This window comes from Haliotis rufescens, unplaced genomic scaffold (assembly GCF_023055435.1).
Source record: "Haliotis rufescens isolate VD_foot unplaced genomic scaffold, xgHalRufe1.0.p SCAF_12, whole genome shotgun sequence".
In the NCBI taxonomy this organism is placed as follows: Eukaryota; Metazoa; Mollusca; class Gastropoda; order Lepetellida; family Haliotidae; genus Haliotis; species Haliotis rufescens.
This window is the reverse complement of record NW_025963802.1, coordinates 20596595-20613989: the sequence shown is the minus strand read 5'-3', so window position 1 is coordinate 20613989 and position 17395 is coordinate 20596595. Positions and strand designations below refer to the sequence as shown.

At 42.1% G+C, this 17395-nt stretch overlaps 3 protein-coding genes across 7 annotated transcripts in view; 1 reads left to right on the top strand and 2 right to left on the bottom strand.

Moving 5' to 3' along the window:
* Positions 1-1243: 1243 nt before the first annotated feature.
* The window catches only part of LOC124149999 (SH3 and PX domain-containing protein 2A-like), a 321507-nt gene continuing 305355 nt past the window's right edge, over positions 1244-17395 (bottom strand). For all 5 annotated transcript variants that reach the window (XM_046521873.2, XM_046521871.2, XM_046521872.2 and 2 more), the window contains exon 13: positions 1244-2601. In XM_046521873.2, coding sequence (XP_046377829.1) covers positions 1387-2601 — 1215 coding nt within the window. In that variant the 3' untranslated portion in view covers positions 1244-1386. The remainder of the gene's footprint in view (positions 2602-17395) is intronic.
* On the top strand, positions 2985-3835 carry LOC124150003 (nuclear apoptosis-inducing factor 1-like). The gene is made up of 2 exons (XM_046521878.2): positions 2985-3240; positions 3712-3835. Exons 1-2 carry the CDS (start codon positions 3074-3076, stop codon positions 3833-3835), a joined length of 291 nt encoding a protein of 96 aa, XP_046377834.2. The 5' UTR covers positions 2985-3073.
* Positions 3848-6595, bottom strand: LOC124150001 (putative nuclease HARBI1). Its single transcript, XM_046521876.2, has 4 exons — positions 5638-6595; positions 5128-5250; positions 4824-4958; positions 3848-4496 (listed from the first exon to the last, which is right to left on the bottom strand). Exons 1-4 carry the CDS (start codon positions 6189-6191, stop codon positions 4250-4252), a joined length of 1059 nt encoding a protein of 352 aa, XP_046377832.2. The 5' UTR covers positions 6192-6595; the 3' UTR covers positions 3848-4249.

Here is a 17395-nt window from a genome sequence, read left to right as displayed (position 1 = left end):
ACATGGGCACAATGTGTGAAGCCCATTTCTGGTGTCCCCCGCCGTGATATTGCTGGAATATTGCTAAAAGCGGCGTAAAACCATACTCACTCACTCACTCACTCACTCACCTGACAAGGCGAGACGGCGTCCCCAAGCGACACTCGCTTGTTACCCACGTGATTATCTTTAGTAGTCACTGCGGTCTTAATCACTTTTTTACATGAAGCAGAAGAATATTTAGCTGATGCTCTAGTATTCTTTTTGTAATCAGGATCGTTGAGCCATGCCTTGGAAAGTTTTTCAAACTTCTCCTTCGACAAAGGTTCGCAATAACTGCATCTTGATTTTTGCGTGCGATTGCTTTTCTTGCATGATAGGCATCTAGGGTGAGGGTCACCAGGGATTTGATGTTGCCCACAGCCTGAACAGACGGGTATCTGTTTTTGAGATGAAGGTCTCATCCCACAACACGTTCTCTAACTAATTACTTACTAGATCTTTCAGCCTTCTTATACCCCTGTTCTCTGCTTGTAGAACTGCTCACTGCTTGTCTTTAGTGAAGCTTGAGAAGATCTAATGTGCTTGTAAGTGTGGAACAGCAATCACGTGTACAGATGTATGCAACAAAAATTTTCCTTGTTGTCATCTGGACACACAGGAAAGAAGTGAGAATATTCTTGCCTTGCGCATGCGCAGTGGCGCCCCTGGCGAAGTATAGGGATTCCCTCACAACTATTAGATATGTTGGCAGTGAAGAGGACATCTGTTGAAAATTTATACAAAATTAATAGTGTGGTTCTCAGCATAAACAGGAATTTATGGCAATGATGTAATAGAGGTAAGGTATTCACAAGAATTATATATGTTGAGAGTTGTGGCTCAGAAACAACAGTACTCTCATTTGAGACAATGTCAAAATTGTTTCCATGGAAATGTAACGAATAGTTCAGAAAAAATTCAAAATAGCAAAAGGCACAAGTTAAGCTGATGAGCAATGCATATGCCATGTTTCACTGGACTATGCTGAGGTTTTGTAAATTATGGCCCGGAAACAACCCCTAACTCGAAATTGTTTCCATGGAAACATAAAAACATTAAAAGAAATGGAAAATAATCAGGAAAATATAGGAACAATCTGAGTTACCTTAGCACAAGTTATTTGGGACCCGTGAAGATCTTCAGCAACCCATGCTTGCCGTAAGAGGCGACTCATGGGATCGGGCTGTCAGGCTTGGATGATGCATGTCATCTTATCCCAACTGCGTGGATTAATGCTCATGATGTCAATCACTGAGTTGGCTGGTCCAGCCTAGATTATTTACAGACCACCGTCATATAGCTGGAATATACTGAGTGAAGTGTTAAACAACAAACAAACAAGTTATTTGGAAATGTAACATATTCTCAACATGGCTTTGATTGCAGTACAGCCTTGTGTCTAGGTGGAAGTGTTGGTCTGAGCCTTGGAGTTGACACCTGATGTTCTTTAATAAACTCAGCTGGAGCCCAACCCTCACCACGTCCAGAAATTCTTATCAGCCACCATCCCTCATCACTTTTTTCAACAACATCCACAACTTCATCTTCATCAAAACCAATTTCTCCTTCATTCTCAGCTGTAAATATACTAACTGTCTTGAAGACAGTTTTGGTAGATTTTGAGAGAGCACTGGGATCAATATGATCTAATGCTGTAGGTAAGGGATAGGATGCTGAACCACTGCCATCTTTGACGTTTGATGCTTTGTTCTCAGTTGGAATCCCTTGTCTTGGAATATCAGATGCCCCTCCCAACACCAGCTGGCCATCAAGTGCATTGATAAGGCTACTGACCTTGTAACTGTTGTGTACACCTCTCAAATCAGGTTGTCTTATCTCTTTCACTTCTTTAGTTCTGCTTTCATATGACCTCACAACTCCTGCTGATTGCAGTACCCGGCTGTGAACTGACAGATGAGCAAAATCTTTAGGCTTTGGTCTTACTTGAGGTTTTAGGGCTCCAGTGGCTGATGGTTTCTTTCCAAACTTTGATGCTGCAGATTGTTTATGAACTGATTCTTTGTTTGGCTTCTTAATTCCACCAGTGACAAAACAGTGGCCATCCAATGTGTACTTCAATCCAGTTGCAGTAGATGAAACATGAGTTTGTTTGCTGGTAATATCATCTTTCTCTCCTCCTTCAAATATTGTTGAATTGATTGGCAACTGAGGGTGAAGTTTGGCTATTACAGGCTTCAGTGTTTTCAAATTCCCTCCCATGTTTGGTGGCACTGGTGAAAACATCTTTATAACTCGTTCCTCCGGTTGCTCTTGAGGTATGCTTTCATCAGAATGAGTTACACAGGATTCAAACTGTGTCTTTTGCACTTTGTTTAAACTAGTTTGTTCATTGTTGGCATGGTCCTGGCACATAAGGTTAATCGACTTTGATTTCTGTTTAGGCAACATTGGAGGTTTTGAACATGCTTGCCTTATCGGAGATGGTAGTGCCCCTTTCATACCAAAATGTAAGTGATGTTGAAAATGGTCATATTCCTTTTTCACAAATTCAGATACGTTTGCTGAAGATTGTTCAAAATGGTCATCAGAGCTAGACATATCATCACAGTCTGAACCAATCTGAAACACAATATTAATATCAATCAATCTTTATTCAAGCACCTGAGAGGCCACAGATGACAGAGGTGCATGTTGCACACCCTTTAAATATTATTTACAAATTTGGTTCTATATAACAGCGCATGGTATATGTACATGGCTAAGTTTTGTATTATTAATCTATCTTGACCATTTAACAATTGTCGGAATTTCACAATATTTGGATCATTAAAGTAGTATACATGTACAGGGTACCGTTTCACAATGCAGTCGTAAATTTACACGCTCGTAGATTTCACGCCATATTTGCGCAATGTCTATGCCATAGTCTAAGACTGTTTCACAAAGCTGCACTAAAACTGGCGTAACCTCGGCCAACTTACACACACGTAAAAAATACGATTGGAGCTCTTTCCCTTTGTGAGGTAGGAAAATCCGCACTAGAGTTGTCTACCGTGGCAGGTGCTCTGAGCAGACGACGAAGCGCAGTAAAATGGAGGACATTTGCGACAAGAAATCGAGGAAGAGAAACTTTTCGGCCACAGAAGTCAAAATTCTTACTGAAGAAGTTGGCAGCAATTCAGATGTGTTGTTTTCATCGTTTTCTTCTTGCATCACCAACAATCGGAAGAAGAAGATATGGGAGGATATTCTGACAAAGTGAGTGCATTTCACGGCATTGAACCCACATCTGTCATATGAAGAATGTGTTTTATTTGGAAGTGATAGAGCTATGCCATTTAGAGTTATCACGCTTGTTGTTACGCAGAAGTAAACAAATAGCGATAAAAGGTGACTAGATCTACTTGAACTTGCAAGAGGCCTATATTTCTTTGATAGTGCAATATTTGAAAAGGTGGGAATCATTGTTATTGCTAGGGATACAGATCTGAAATATGCATAAGTGCACACATATAAGAGGTCGCGGAAGTATCACTATTCTCACATTATGAATAGACTAAACATAAATTTCCTAAATGTCCGGCTCAGTGATTAGGAACAAAAAATGCCAGAATCACTTATTTTTAAACATCTTCATTTTTAATGGTAGACAACAACAAGGCAATTGTCAAACATGGGTGACATCGAGCAAAACATATTATATAATTTTGAAATAATTTTTGTTAACAGGATCAACGCCAATAACACGGAGGTAAGGACTGTGCCTCAGCTGAAAAAGAAATGGCAGGACCTCAGGGCTGCAGCCAAGAAGAAGGAGGTGACAAGGAGGAAGGAGATTGTGAGAACTGGTTGAGGTGGCCCTCCTACACAACTTACTACTGTTGAACAGAAGGTATGAAACACAACAGGAAGAATATGTCAGATCATATGTAATAGTCTAATTGCCCAAATGCATGACACATGGATTATGTATGAACATATGGATTGGGCCAGAAATTGTGATATGATACCTAGACAAACAAATGTTACCTCTCTTAGTTATTTGTGTTATATATAATGATATAAAAGACTTATAAAAAGCTTAAATTGACTTTATTTCTACTGGCATTGATCATGACAAAAGCTGTGTATTTTATATTTTTGTATAATATGTAATTATCTTAAGTTATGACTGTCTAGTAATACAGAGTAGAAAGTCACTTACATCTCATGATTTATATTCTTGTGCTTTTTATAAATGATGAAAACAATAGCATAAGGCTGTAATTTAAGTGAACTTATGCAAAATTAATTGATATCTTGCTGACAGTCCATCACAACCAGAGCTTGTTGTTGGGAAGTCAGCTGCACATGGCAACTCTGTGGCAGTTCCCTCTCCTCTGAGTAGCTCAATGCCCTGGGGAAGTGGTATTCTTTCATGGATGCACATGTTATGCAACAAGAAGCAAGCCCGGACAACACACAAACTCCTTTCTGGGGTTAATTGTAAGACACCAGTTGTCTTGTGAAGGCATCTGGAAATGTGATGAAACACATTTTCTGTATTATAAGTTATTTTCCCAACTTCTTCACAGACGCCTGTTAGACAGGCTATCAGTTTGTTCAAAATTAAGTTGATAATATTTTTTAACAATTCTTTCGGAATACTACAACAACTTAAAAAAGCTCAATTTGAGATAAGAAGTAACTTCATTTTTTTCCCCAAGTTTTCAACAATGATACAATGAATAGATACTATTACATGTTTTCCTCTTGTAACTCTACCTTCAATATTTAATTATTTCACTTACAATAATTTCTTGGTTACATTACCAACTTACTTTTGCCACTTAAAACCGTACCTAAATCTTGACTTGCACAAGCCAAATGCTCTCTCTATTGTGTTCCGTGTCTTGATATGGCATCTATTGTATTTCTCCTGTCCTTCTGAGCTGGGATTGAGCACAGGGGTCAGCAGCCATGGTCTGCAGGCATATCTGTAACATAAGTAATAAGGAAAACACTATATCCAGACAGGTCATCAAAATATTATCAATATTTTACTAAGTGCAGTTTTGTCAGATTTGTTTATCACACATTGTAAAATTCAACTGTATTTACCAAATGTAAGTGAAGTTCAGGTATATATGTTGTAGTTTTATTTACCCAGAGTCTCCAAGTAGCCATCCATCAATATTCTTCTTTTCAAAGTACTGACCAAGGGCAGAGTTATTCCATATATAACTGTCATGGACAGAGCCAGGCCACTTGAACACACAGTTTGTAAATCTGAGAGAAAAATAGAACAATTTATATCCATATAAATCCAACAGAAATCCAGTATTTAAAATGCACATGCATAATTTTATAAAGCTCATTTAGAGATCTACATCTGCCTACAAATAAACACTATTAATTCACATTTTAATTATGGAACAGTTACACTACATGGAAACAATGGAAATTTGAAAACATTATCACAATGGATTCATTTTTACTGGTATGCATCATGACTTATCTCGCCCAAAACGTTACCTAGGGGGCGCAGCATGCGTCAATGTCAAGGACATCTATTTCATGTTGTAATGTTTACATTTTGTCGTGCCTTGTTCAATAGGAATAGGAATAATTGATTCATGATAAAAGACACATCTACCATGTGTGTATGTATCTCACCTCATGTTGGCATCACATACTGCCTGTATGTTCAGTGCATGGTAACCCTTTTGACAAACGTAGGCTACTTCGTCACGTTTTGGCGCCATTATGGGTACGAGTGTGCAGTCAATTGCACCGAGTACTTTAGGGAATCCAGCAATGTCGAAGAATGATTCTTTGTTACTCTTCTGAGTGGAAGGCATTGTGGGAAATACAAAATCACCCATGGTTGCACATAATGCGTCTGTTGTTGCGCGGATTGCTCTGCAGATGGAGGATTTACTCACATCGTGGATATCGGCAATCTCACTGTAAAACCCACCCTTGGAGAAGTATCTCAGAGCAATTAAAACATTAAGGTAAGGTGGTATTGCATGGGAACGCTGGGTTTGATGTTCAAGTCTGTCACTCACTTTACCAATGATAGAAAATATCATGTGTCGTGATAGGCGGTACCTCTCGATGATGTCATGATCATCCAAATCATCGAGGGGGTTCGACCTGTCGCGGAAAACACATTCTCGCTTACATACTTTTTTGGCAATCTCGGCCGTGTTTAGATTGATCGCCATCTTTATCGCTTGCGTAAATATTTACACCACCCCAAGACCACACGTAGAGTTTACGCCAATTATACACGGACGTAATATTACACTAGCTTTGTGAAACGCCCCTAGTTCAGTATTTCCGGGTTACGCCAGTTTTACACGCACGTAAGACTTACGACTGCTTTGTGAAACGGTACCCAGGAATATATTTTTTTCTCACAGAGGAGTACAATGGACATACAAGTATAAAGTGATATTCATCCTCTATATCTTGGATATTACACATTTTACATAGTCATTCTGACCTTGGAGTTTTTGAAAATCTCCCCCTTTCGATGCATATATCATGAGAAGAACATAAAAAATCTTGCCAATGAATTATGGTATTTCTTTATATTTACATAATACAGATACTGTTAACTGTATATATGAGTTTTCAACATTCTATAATATTAGTAAAATCTAAATAATTTTTACATATTTGTATACTTATCCTGCATTATTCCGTATTGCATTCACTGCTGTCCTTTGACAGAGTGAGTGAGTGAGTGAGTATGGTTTTACGCCGCTCTTAGCAATATTCCAGCAATATCACGGCGGGGGACACCAGAAATGGGCTTCACACATTGTACCCATGTTGGGAATCGAACCCGGGTCTTCAGCGTGACGAGTGAACGCTTTAACCACTTGGCTACCCGACCGCCCCCCTTTGACAGAGAGATGAACTGTGTGAGATCCAGCTGCTGATGAAAAGTTGCTCCAACCGGTAGAAGGCAGCACCCCTCACACAGTCGGCACGTGACCAGGAAGTCATGACGTCACATCAAAACACATAGCTGCTTTAAACATAACATCTGAAACTTCGTTGGGAGGAATTGTAGTGAAGGGAGGGCACTTATGCAGGATAAGCATACAAATGTAAAAAATATTTAGATTTTACTAATTTTTTTAACTTATCCTGCATTACTCCGGATTGTATCTTTATTAGATGGCATGGCAAGTGGGCATACCTTCAGATGTGATGAAAAAGGCGTTTCCTAGACTTGCGACAGGCTTTAGTGCGTCTTAGGCAACCTTCAGTGCCTCTACTATGCATAATAAACGCTCCTCCTCATCCTTGGTACCCACAATGGACGAGGAGGGAGGAGATAATGAATGATCTATCAGGCTGTCCTGGGAGTTGATTCCTTACGATGAAGTCCCAGCACGGCCCATGATGAACGGCGCCGTGAGTACCGCGTTTGAACCAGACACAGGAGACGTCGAGGGCATGGAGCTCACTGACCCGAGTGGCAGTCGCCAAAACCAGTAAAAACACCATCTTCTTCCATAGGTTGTAGAAGGAAGACGAGTTGAGTGGTTCCGAAGGAGCTGTCGGAAGAGCGTTTAAGACCACATTCAGGTCCAACACAGGCAGTCTGAACTTGGGTCTCTGGTCTTCAAGACGATCGTCCGGGTTGGCAAGAACAGAGTTATTGTAAACAGGTATGTGGAGATTGGAGAGCCTTTCAACCGACGGGTGCTGCGCAAGTACAGAAGGAACTCAACCAGGAACTACGGTGATGCTGTCAACGGATCCTGGTGTTTGTCTCAACAGAATGCCCTGAATGAGCACCATTTTTCATCATACAGTCACCTTGTAAATGGGCGGTGGGCTGAAGCAATAGCCCTGGCCGTTCTAGCCGAATAGTCCTTGGCTCATGGATCTTTCTGCAGATGTGCCAGATGTGGGTGGAGCAGAAGGTTGGACCACACCGGAAGTTCCAGGGGGTTGTCTCTGCCGATTTTTCGGAGGTCGACAAACCAACTTCTGGCCGGCCACCAAGGCACGACCAAATTCAGTGTCAGGTGCGGAGTTGCCTGGATCTTTGAAGGACCGTGGGAAGGAGAATCCTTCCCAAGAAACTGAAGGTGTAGAGTGCCACAGCGGCAGGATCCAGCACCAGTGAAATGTAAGGCGACAGCTGGCAGTTCTGAGGTGTGGCGAACAGATTGTTGTTTGGGGTGTGGATCGTTTGACTTAGTCTGGCGAAGACCTCTGGGTGGAAGCCACCTAGTACGGCCTGGACAAAGACTGTGCCAGAACATCCTCTCAACCTGGTGAGTGTAAGACGAGAAAGTACAGGTCCAAGCTGACCACCAAGTTGGGGAAGTGGAAGGTCTGGTTTAGCAGGGATGGAGAGTCGAGAGTACCCATCCCAAACACCACACCATGGTGATGTTGTCTTGGACATGATCAGCAGGGCGTGACCGAGAATTCTCTGTGAGCAAGTGACATCAATGATGAGGGCTTTTATCTCGAGGCTGTTACTGTGCCCATGGTGTTGATCTCCAGATCAGTCTGTCACAACATGGTGTTGGCAATCCCAGAACACTAGCCACTGACAAGGTGGAAGCTTCAGTGGAAGTGCGTGAAGTCATGGTATATGAGGTCGTCTACAAGACTGCAAAGTTGAAAAGTCAGGGCGATGTGTGGAGAGGTGTGCTCATCTGCAAACAAAACTCCATGTAGACGAAATAAACCAGCTCTACAATCGACCACCGAGGCATAGACGTAACCGGGTAGTCAGAAGTTGAGGCAAGGTGTCCAGAAGAGAATGAGGAAATCTGCAAAACTCACACCGTAGATCGCACCGTACTACACAAAGTAATGTGATGGTTTCCATACCCTGAGTGTCTTATAAGTGCTCCTGTTCGTATATTGAAGTGATGATGAAGAACGACAATATGTAGGCATGTAGTCAACATGGGTCAATGGAACGGTCGTGGGATGAATTAGAAAATCAACGCTGTATCTGGTAGCCAAGGCTGAAAATATAAAGGTGTCGTAGTCTGAAAGATCAAAAGACCAAGATTCCCTTACGAAGGAAGGCAATCTTTTCCATCCCTTGAACGCTGTAAAAGCGATATCGTTCTTATAGCGAGGGGGCGATGAAATGTGGTGCCTCGTGGATTGCTGTGTTGGCAGCGGAGGTCTATCGTTTCCATCATCTGTACATGGATGGACTGCAACAGGCGTCTGATTGAATGGTTGCACCATGCAGACATGCAAGTATGCAAACCTATATGTAGAGTTACACTGCTTGCCATTGGGCAATCTCCACGCACAGACAATCCTCTATGAAATGTTTGGTGGACATACAAGTGGTGTACCCGAGTATTGCGAAAAAACGTGGGAGCACAGGGTGCACCATGGAAAACCCGGGGAGTGCCGAGGAAGAGCCTCTTTGAGGAACGCTGGGGCTAAGGCAGGGTAGAGGAGCGTTGTTGCTGACAATGTCAACAAAGATGACAGTGGATGTTGTCGTCGGATGGCGGGGCCGGTGCAAAGCGATATGTACACCGTGATATGCAAGACCAATCAACGATGATCACAAGAAGTGGGTAGCCGGTAGCCTATGATGAAGGGGGTCAAACAGTCTTAATAAGCCTGAACAGTGAAGATCTGCCAGTTCTAATACAGACGCTGTCCATCAGAAGCTCTGTTCCGATGGAAACCTGAATGTCGCAAAACAAAACGTCGTCTAGAAAACCATTGGGCAAGTTGAATCAGACCAGATGTCAACTGGTTGAACAGATTTCTCCCAGGAAGTTGAGCGATAGTCACGATCCCGACGATGTACGGATGAGCAGCGACAATTTCACCTTGCCTCTCCATGCGCAATCTATAAGATGTCAGTAATAAAAGGTGATGCCAGTGGCGCCGGAGAGGCAATTGCCGATGGCGCCCCTTTTGTCGAAGTAGAAGATAGGTTGAGATACTCAGGAGCTGGGAGTGCCGGGAAGCTTGACTCAGGTGCCGGGCGCGTCAAAATTGCCAGAAACGCCAGGAAGCTCAGCTGAGATACTCAGGCACCGGTGGTGTTGCTTTGCGGGAGTGCCGGTGGTGTTGGGAGCGCCAGGAAGCTCAGCTGAGATACTCAGGTGCCAGGAGGCGCTGGTGGTGTTGCTTTTTTGGAGCGCTAGTGGCGCTGGGAGTGCCGATGCCGCCCCTGCTGTCAACGTAGATGGTTGAGGAGACGAAAGACCGGTCCTGTTACGGGCGTCACCGGAAGGTGGTGTAGGAAGACCGCAGTCTCCGAGTTGTAAGCCATATCAGGGGATCAAAGAGCACATTGAGTAAGATACTGTGTCCTGGATTCTCGTATCGAGTTGAAGAAACACAGCGATGAAGGACTGCAACATCGGCACTGTACAGGGCATCGTACAATCACGGCAAAAGGGGCGGCCAGATTTGTTCCCGTGGCAACAAGTGCAGCGAGGCAGAAAATCTGGAATTCAAGCAAAAACATAACCCTGTGACAAAACCACAAAGTACGGGAAGCATAATGTAACTCAAAAACATTGTATTTTAATTAAGTTTATGAGAGAAAACAATTATGCTAAAAGGTAGTGAAAAGGCAAAGCTTTAAGCATGAAACATAACCATGTGGCAAAACCACAAAGTATGGGAAGGATAATGTAACTAAAAAACTTTGTATTTTGTTGAAGTTTATGAGAGCAAACAATTACGATGAAGGTAGCAAAAAGGCAAGGCTTTAAGCAAAAAACATAACCATGTGGCAAAACCACAAAGTACGGGAAACATTAATTAACTAAAAAACTTTGTATTTTAATTAAGTTTATGAGAGCAAACAATTATGCTAAAAGGTAGCAAAAAGGCAAAGCTTTAAGCAGGCCATAACAAAATACATAAATTTAATGTATTACCCAAGCCAAAGAAAGAATTCAAAATGCAGAACACGATATTACATGGCCATGTGGTGAATGGCAAAAATGGCGGGAAAGAAACAAATTGGTGGGAACAACATTGCGCCCATAAATTACTGTGACTAGAGCCACAAACGAGCGATAAATGTTACAATTTACGAATGGAAGACCCTAAATGTAACAGTCCATAAACAGGTAACAAAGTAGCAGCATACGATGAATGTAGAAACACGCAAAATATAGAAACAATAAGCTTTAATTTCCACAAGGGATACAAAGTACGTCCGTCTGTGGAGGTGACAAAGCAGTTATGTGTTTTGATGTGACGTCATGACTTCCTGGTCACGTGCCGACTGTGCAAGGGGTGCTGCCTATTGGAGCAACTTTTCATCAGCAGCTGGATCTCACACAGTTCGTCTCTCTGTCAAAAGACAGCAGTGCAAGCAATATGGAGTAATGCAGGATAAGTTAAAAAATTAAACATTTATTTGATAATGTCAATGAAAATGAAATTGCAGATAAATATCTTTTAGCCTCTGTAGAAGAGAACTGGTAAATACACTTTCAGATTATACAAATTGTTCATACCAAACATTTCCAAAACCTACATTGAATAACGTTTTTTTACATCAATTACCCAATAAGACTTTCCATTCGTAACTTATAACATCATCATATTGTAACATTTCTTATAACATTTCGAAGCGCTAAGAGGCTTTCCTGAAATGGCACCCAGGACCTGCAGGATGACCTTGAACCATGATATGACGTCAATGTGCAAAAATGATTTTCCTGGGTTATAAAGGAGATCTAGGTGATATGATATCCCTGAGATATTCTGTGCTATACATATTCTGATATCAAAGGAATTTCTCTTTTTGGGGGGCTCTTTTTTAAGTTTGTTGTTTAATGCTGAATTCAGCAATATTCCAGCAATATGAGGGCAATCTTCAAATAATCGAGTCTGTAAAACCAGGGTATTTTGGAAGAAGGGTTTTTAATATTAACTTAAAATATAGTTTTTTAAATCAGGCTTTAGGTTAAACTACAGATGGACATTAGAGTATCAGCCACAGGGCAAATGATTCTTGATTTTGCTTCTCTTAGTGAAAGAGATAATTTTTCATTAGTAAAATGAAATTAGAAGAATCTGTTCTTGCGATATAAATGTCAGAGGGCAAATAAAAGGATGGAACTAGTTGTCAGTCTTGATGTGATCAAATATTTCTGAGTACTACTGCTTGATTGGAATGTCTGATTAACATGATTAAGTATCTTTTCGGTGCCTTCCAGTCTGACAGAGTATTGGGTTTTCATCATAAAGTGGTAGTACAACATTATGAGTACGAACATTATGAGTATGTTCAGGTGACCAATGACTTAACTGAGTGGATTAATTAGGAGGAGTTTGATAGTAAAACTGATTGGATTGGAAATTGGGGTATTCTAATACCCGACAATGGGTCGGGTATAGGTGGACCCAAGTCGGTTTTAAAGGAATCGACAACCTGAGTAAGGGAGATAACTCCAAATGAAATTATTTGCAAGGTCAGATAACTCTTGTAAGCAATACACATGGCTGGGATAGAAATGGAAGAGCAATGTTTGAGTACTGCACAGTTTTACCTTGATATGGCTGAAAGGAAACTGCTAAGGGATCAACCATATGTTTGGGGGTTGTATGAAGACTAGATATCTTTTAGCTACAGCTGCAATAACAGATATTTGGTATGAGCCTAAACATTTTAAAAAACAAAAACACCTTGCAATAATGTAATTTTTGTGGCAGGCAATTTCTTTTTTTAACAACAGTCTGAACTATAACTATATTTTTCAAGAAATTTCTGAAACAATTATTTGGGTTAATATCCCAGATCCCCAGAATATGAAATGGTTGGTCCCTAAAATACACAGGAGGTTGATCCAACTCAATGCATTAACATCTTGGAATGAAACATATGGTCTAAAGTTCTCCCAATAAATCAAACAATAGTTATCATTGTGAATAATTCTAAGAATACTACCTCTATCACATCATTGCCATAAATTCCTGTTTATGCTGAGAACCACACTATAAATTTTGTATAAATTTTCAACAGACGTCCTCTTCACTGCCAACGTATCTAATAGTTGTGAGGGAAACCCTATCCCTCGCCCGGGGCGCCATAGCGCATGCGCAAGGCGGGAATCTCCTCACTTCTTTCAACCCATTATCCTCATCAACTAGATGCAGAAATTTGGGGAGGTGGGAGGGATTAATTCCTGATGTAATAGAGGTAGTATTCTTAGAATTATTCACAATGATAAGTATTGTTTGATAATTTTTGTGAATACCCTACCTCTATTACATCATAGCCAGTATACACCAGAGGGACCGGTGGGTTCTGGTATCTAGCATCCCTTAGATATTTGGCTTTGTGAAGTGGTAACCAAAGGATTACAAGGCTAGACATAGAGAAATTTCAAACGTCATATAATGGGTATAATATCCGTGTATATATGATACTTAGACATATTATGACGTCACTTCCGGTGATGACGTCATCTGTGACATCACTTCCGGTTGTCATTTCATGCCAACATTGTGGTAAATGTCTTCTATGATCTCTTATCACTTATGACGTGGTTTTCCGTTATGCCCTTTTGGATAGTGATATTTAATGTATTTAGACGTTAGTCCGGTGCGATATCTCCCATGACGTCACTTCCGGTGGTAGTACATCATACATCCTAGATTATCATGTAGATACTGTATATCACTTAATCCTTCGATCTCTGATTTCAGCGTTGCCACTTGCTGGGTTTACTAACCCAATAGCAAACTAAGTACAAAGGTCAACTTACCCTGAGTTCATGAGGTATTCTGAAATCTTCATCCCCCCTCCCTCTTTTTCCCCTTTGTGGAAGAGGGGAGAAACAACGTAACTTGGAGACTATCACCTGGGCTGCCACCAAGGGTCCCAGTGTGTATAGTCCATCCAGATCGGTCTGTATGTCTCATAAGTAAAAGTTTGAGAACGTGTTATGGGACTTCCACTGGCAGCTAGCTACTACTTGTTCAAAAGATACTGTATTCCATGTGGCTGGACTTGTTGCAAGGGCTCTGATCTCGTGAGGCCTGCAGTTTCCCCAAGCTGGTGTGGAGACTTGTGCCAGTTTATAGCTATCTGCGATAACCGATCAGAGCCATCCCGCTACAGTACCCTTTGTAATGTCCTTTTCTGACGAGGGTTTGCAAGAGATGAAAAGGCGTTTTCTCTGCTTTCTGTGGGGTTGAGTTGCTGTAATGAAGTATCTCAAGGCTCTTATGGGACAAAGTAATCTGTCCGGATAGTCCACACTTTTATTTAAGGCTGGTATTGTATATTGCCTGTGTCCGAGTGGGCCGAAGGTTGACGACTGGTTTTTGGCAATAAATTCTGGGAGTGATCTGAAAGACACTGATTTCCATTCTTGGGTATGAGTTACAGTGGAAATGTCAATAGCGTGTAATTCTGATACACGAGCCGCAGTAGCCATGGCTAGGAGAAAAGCAGTCTTCCTGGAGACTAATAGTAATGTCGCACTACTCATGGGTTCATATGGTGCTTTCATCAATGCTGACAATACTATAGATAGATTCCATTTTGGAAATGTACGTGGTACTTTATTGTCTTCCAGTGCAAAGGACTTCATGAGTCGATTCAGTACTGGGTGGGTACCTATAGATAGGCCATCGTGTTGTAATACTGATGCCAGGGCTGATCTATAGCCTTCGATAGTGCCATGTCGTAATCTCTTGTCGTTTCTGAGATAGAGCAAGAATTCAGCCACTATAGGTATCGTTATCTCCACGTTTAAATGCTTTTTCATTCTCTACTTGACAACTTGTCCCATTTGTTATTGTATAGGGCAGATGATGCTGGTCTCCATGAGCTTGCCACTCTTCGTGCAGCTGATTTAGAGTAACCCGTGGCTTGCATCTTATTCGAGATAACTTCCAAGCGTGAAGGTGGAGATTGTCGAGGCGGACGTAAAATATGTCCGTTTTCGGTTGTCTCAGTAGGTCGTGACGTAATGGGAGTTTCAGAGGTTCTTCCACTAGGAGGTGTAGTAACCTTGGAAACCAAGCCCTGTTTGGCCATGCCGGGGCTATGAGAATTATGACACAGTCTGTCTCCTCTATTTTCTTCAGTACTCTGTCTAGAAGAGCCCATGGGGGGAATGCATACGCAAACATTCCCTCCCATTCCATAGAGAGAGGGTCGCCCTGGAGAGCTAGCGGGTCTGGTACAGGGCTGACATGGACTGGTAGTTTGTTGTTGAGACATGTGGCAAATAGATCTAGGTTTGGAGTATCCCATAGGTGGGTTATCAACTTGAATACTTCGGGATGTAGTGACCATTCCGTGGGTACTATCTTGTTTTTCCGGGATAGGTAATCTGCTAGGATATTTAGCTTGCCCGGTATATGTCTTGCTTCGATCCTGCAACTCACTGAGTCTACCAAGGCAAATAAATGTGTAACCTCCTTCAATAAAGGCTGAGACTTTGTGCCCCCTTGGTGCTGTATGTAAGGGACCACAGTCGAGTTGTCTGTAGCGATCTTCACTGACGAGTGGTGTAGACGATCTTGCCATGCTTCTAAGGCTAGATATATTGCTCTCATTTCTAGACAATTGATGTGTTACTCCTTTTCTTGGGAGGACCATTTTCCCTGAATGGTAACATCGTCCATTTGGGCACCTCAACCCTCTCCTGATGCATCTGTGTAGAGTTGATGTTTTGTTTGTTTGTTTGTTTTTTGTTTAACGCCGCACTAAGCAATATTCCAGCTATATGACGGCCGTCTGTAAATAATCGAGTCTGGACCAGACAATCCAGTGATTAGTATCATGAGCATCAACCCACGCAATTGGAATTGATGACCGTGCATCAACCAAGTCAGCGAGCCTGACACCCGATCCCGTTAGTCGCCTTTTACGACAAGCATAGTCGCCTTTTACGACAAGCATAGTCGCCTTTTATGGCAAGCATGGGTTGCTGAAGACCTATTCTACCCCGGAATTTTTACGGGTCAGAGTTGATGTAGGGGGGTGGAGTATGAGAGTGGAATACCTGGCATGACATTTTGACGAGTCAGTCACCAATGAAGTTCTGAGATTCGAACTTGTGGAGGTTGGATTAAGGCTTCCAGCTCTTGGTCTTTGGTGGTACCCATCCAATTCTGCAGGTGCCGTAATTGTAGTCTGCCTCTGTAGGTTAGGTCTTGGATAGATGTGATCTTACTGAGGCAAGACATCCACCAGCATCTCGATTTGATGGGCTGATTGAGTGCGCTCGTTATCATGTGCTCTACTCTTGCATATCTGTCCTCTGGAGGTGTTACTATGCCCTTGTTGAGTAGAAATCTTGCGCCTATGTAGGTGATGTCCAGTGTGGGTACAAGTTCTGATTTTTTAGGATGAACCAGGAATCCTAAGTGTGTTAGTAGTTGGATGAGGCACACTGTATTTAATCTGATTTGCGATTTGTCCTGATCGGCCGATAGGAAATCGTCTATGTATTCGTGTAGCCTTATGAGCTTTATGTGGGCGAATCCGATGATGAGATTGGTAATCCTGGTGAATAACCATGGGGCGATGGATATGCCGAATAGGGTACCCTGAACTGGTATCTCTGACCGTTGACTGCAAAGCGTAGGTACCGACGATGACTTGGATGGATAGGGACGTGACGATAGGCGTCTTGGAGGTCTATGCTTATCATCCAATCTGCTTGTCTTAAGGCATTCTTCAACTTCTCAATAGATTCCATCTGAAAACTGGGTGGTTTTTCCAGATAATCTTTGTTCAGGACTTTTAGGTCTATGATTAATCGCATCTCTGAAGAATTCTTCTTCGGTACCAGGAATACTGGGGAGTAGAATCCGTGAGTGGTGTCTGACTCCTTTAAGATGCTGATAGCTCCTTTTGCAAGTAGTATTTGTATGGCCACTTCTGCTGCAATTAACTTCGGTCCTGATAGCTGGAATCGGGTCCGGTAGGGTGGATGACTAGTCTTGGTCGTTTTGAGAAGTGAAGTTTGTAGCCTCTTCTTACTACTTCGAGCAGCCATGAGTCGTCTGTGATGGTCTTCCAGTTGTCTGCGTACTGCATAAAACGACCTCCGACTGGTCCTGTGATTGTATGAATGCTGAACTTGGGTAGTCTTGGGTCGATGTCTGTGAGACCGGCTAGTTCGACTGGATTCGATGTGGTTGTATCTTTGATCTTCTGTAGTTCTAAATCGTTGTCCATTGGGCAGGCGATGTCGGTAGGATCTGAAGGGGTCTGCAGATTTCTGGTTGAGTCATTTCTGGCGGTATCCCCTTCGGAGACTGCCTCTGCCTCTGCTTCGTCCTCTCTGCGAAGTGGGATGATCATCTTTGGAGTTCCTATACTTGGGTTGAAACGATCTGTCCTTCCATGTAGAGGCTCGAAAAGAATCCCAGACAGGATTCACATGACGAGATCTAGGATTCTGTTGTTGATGCTGAA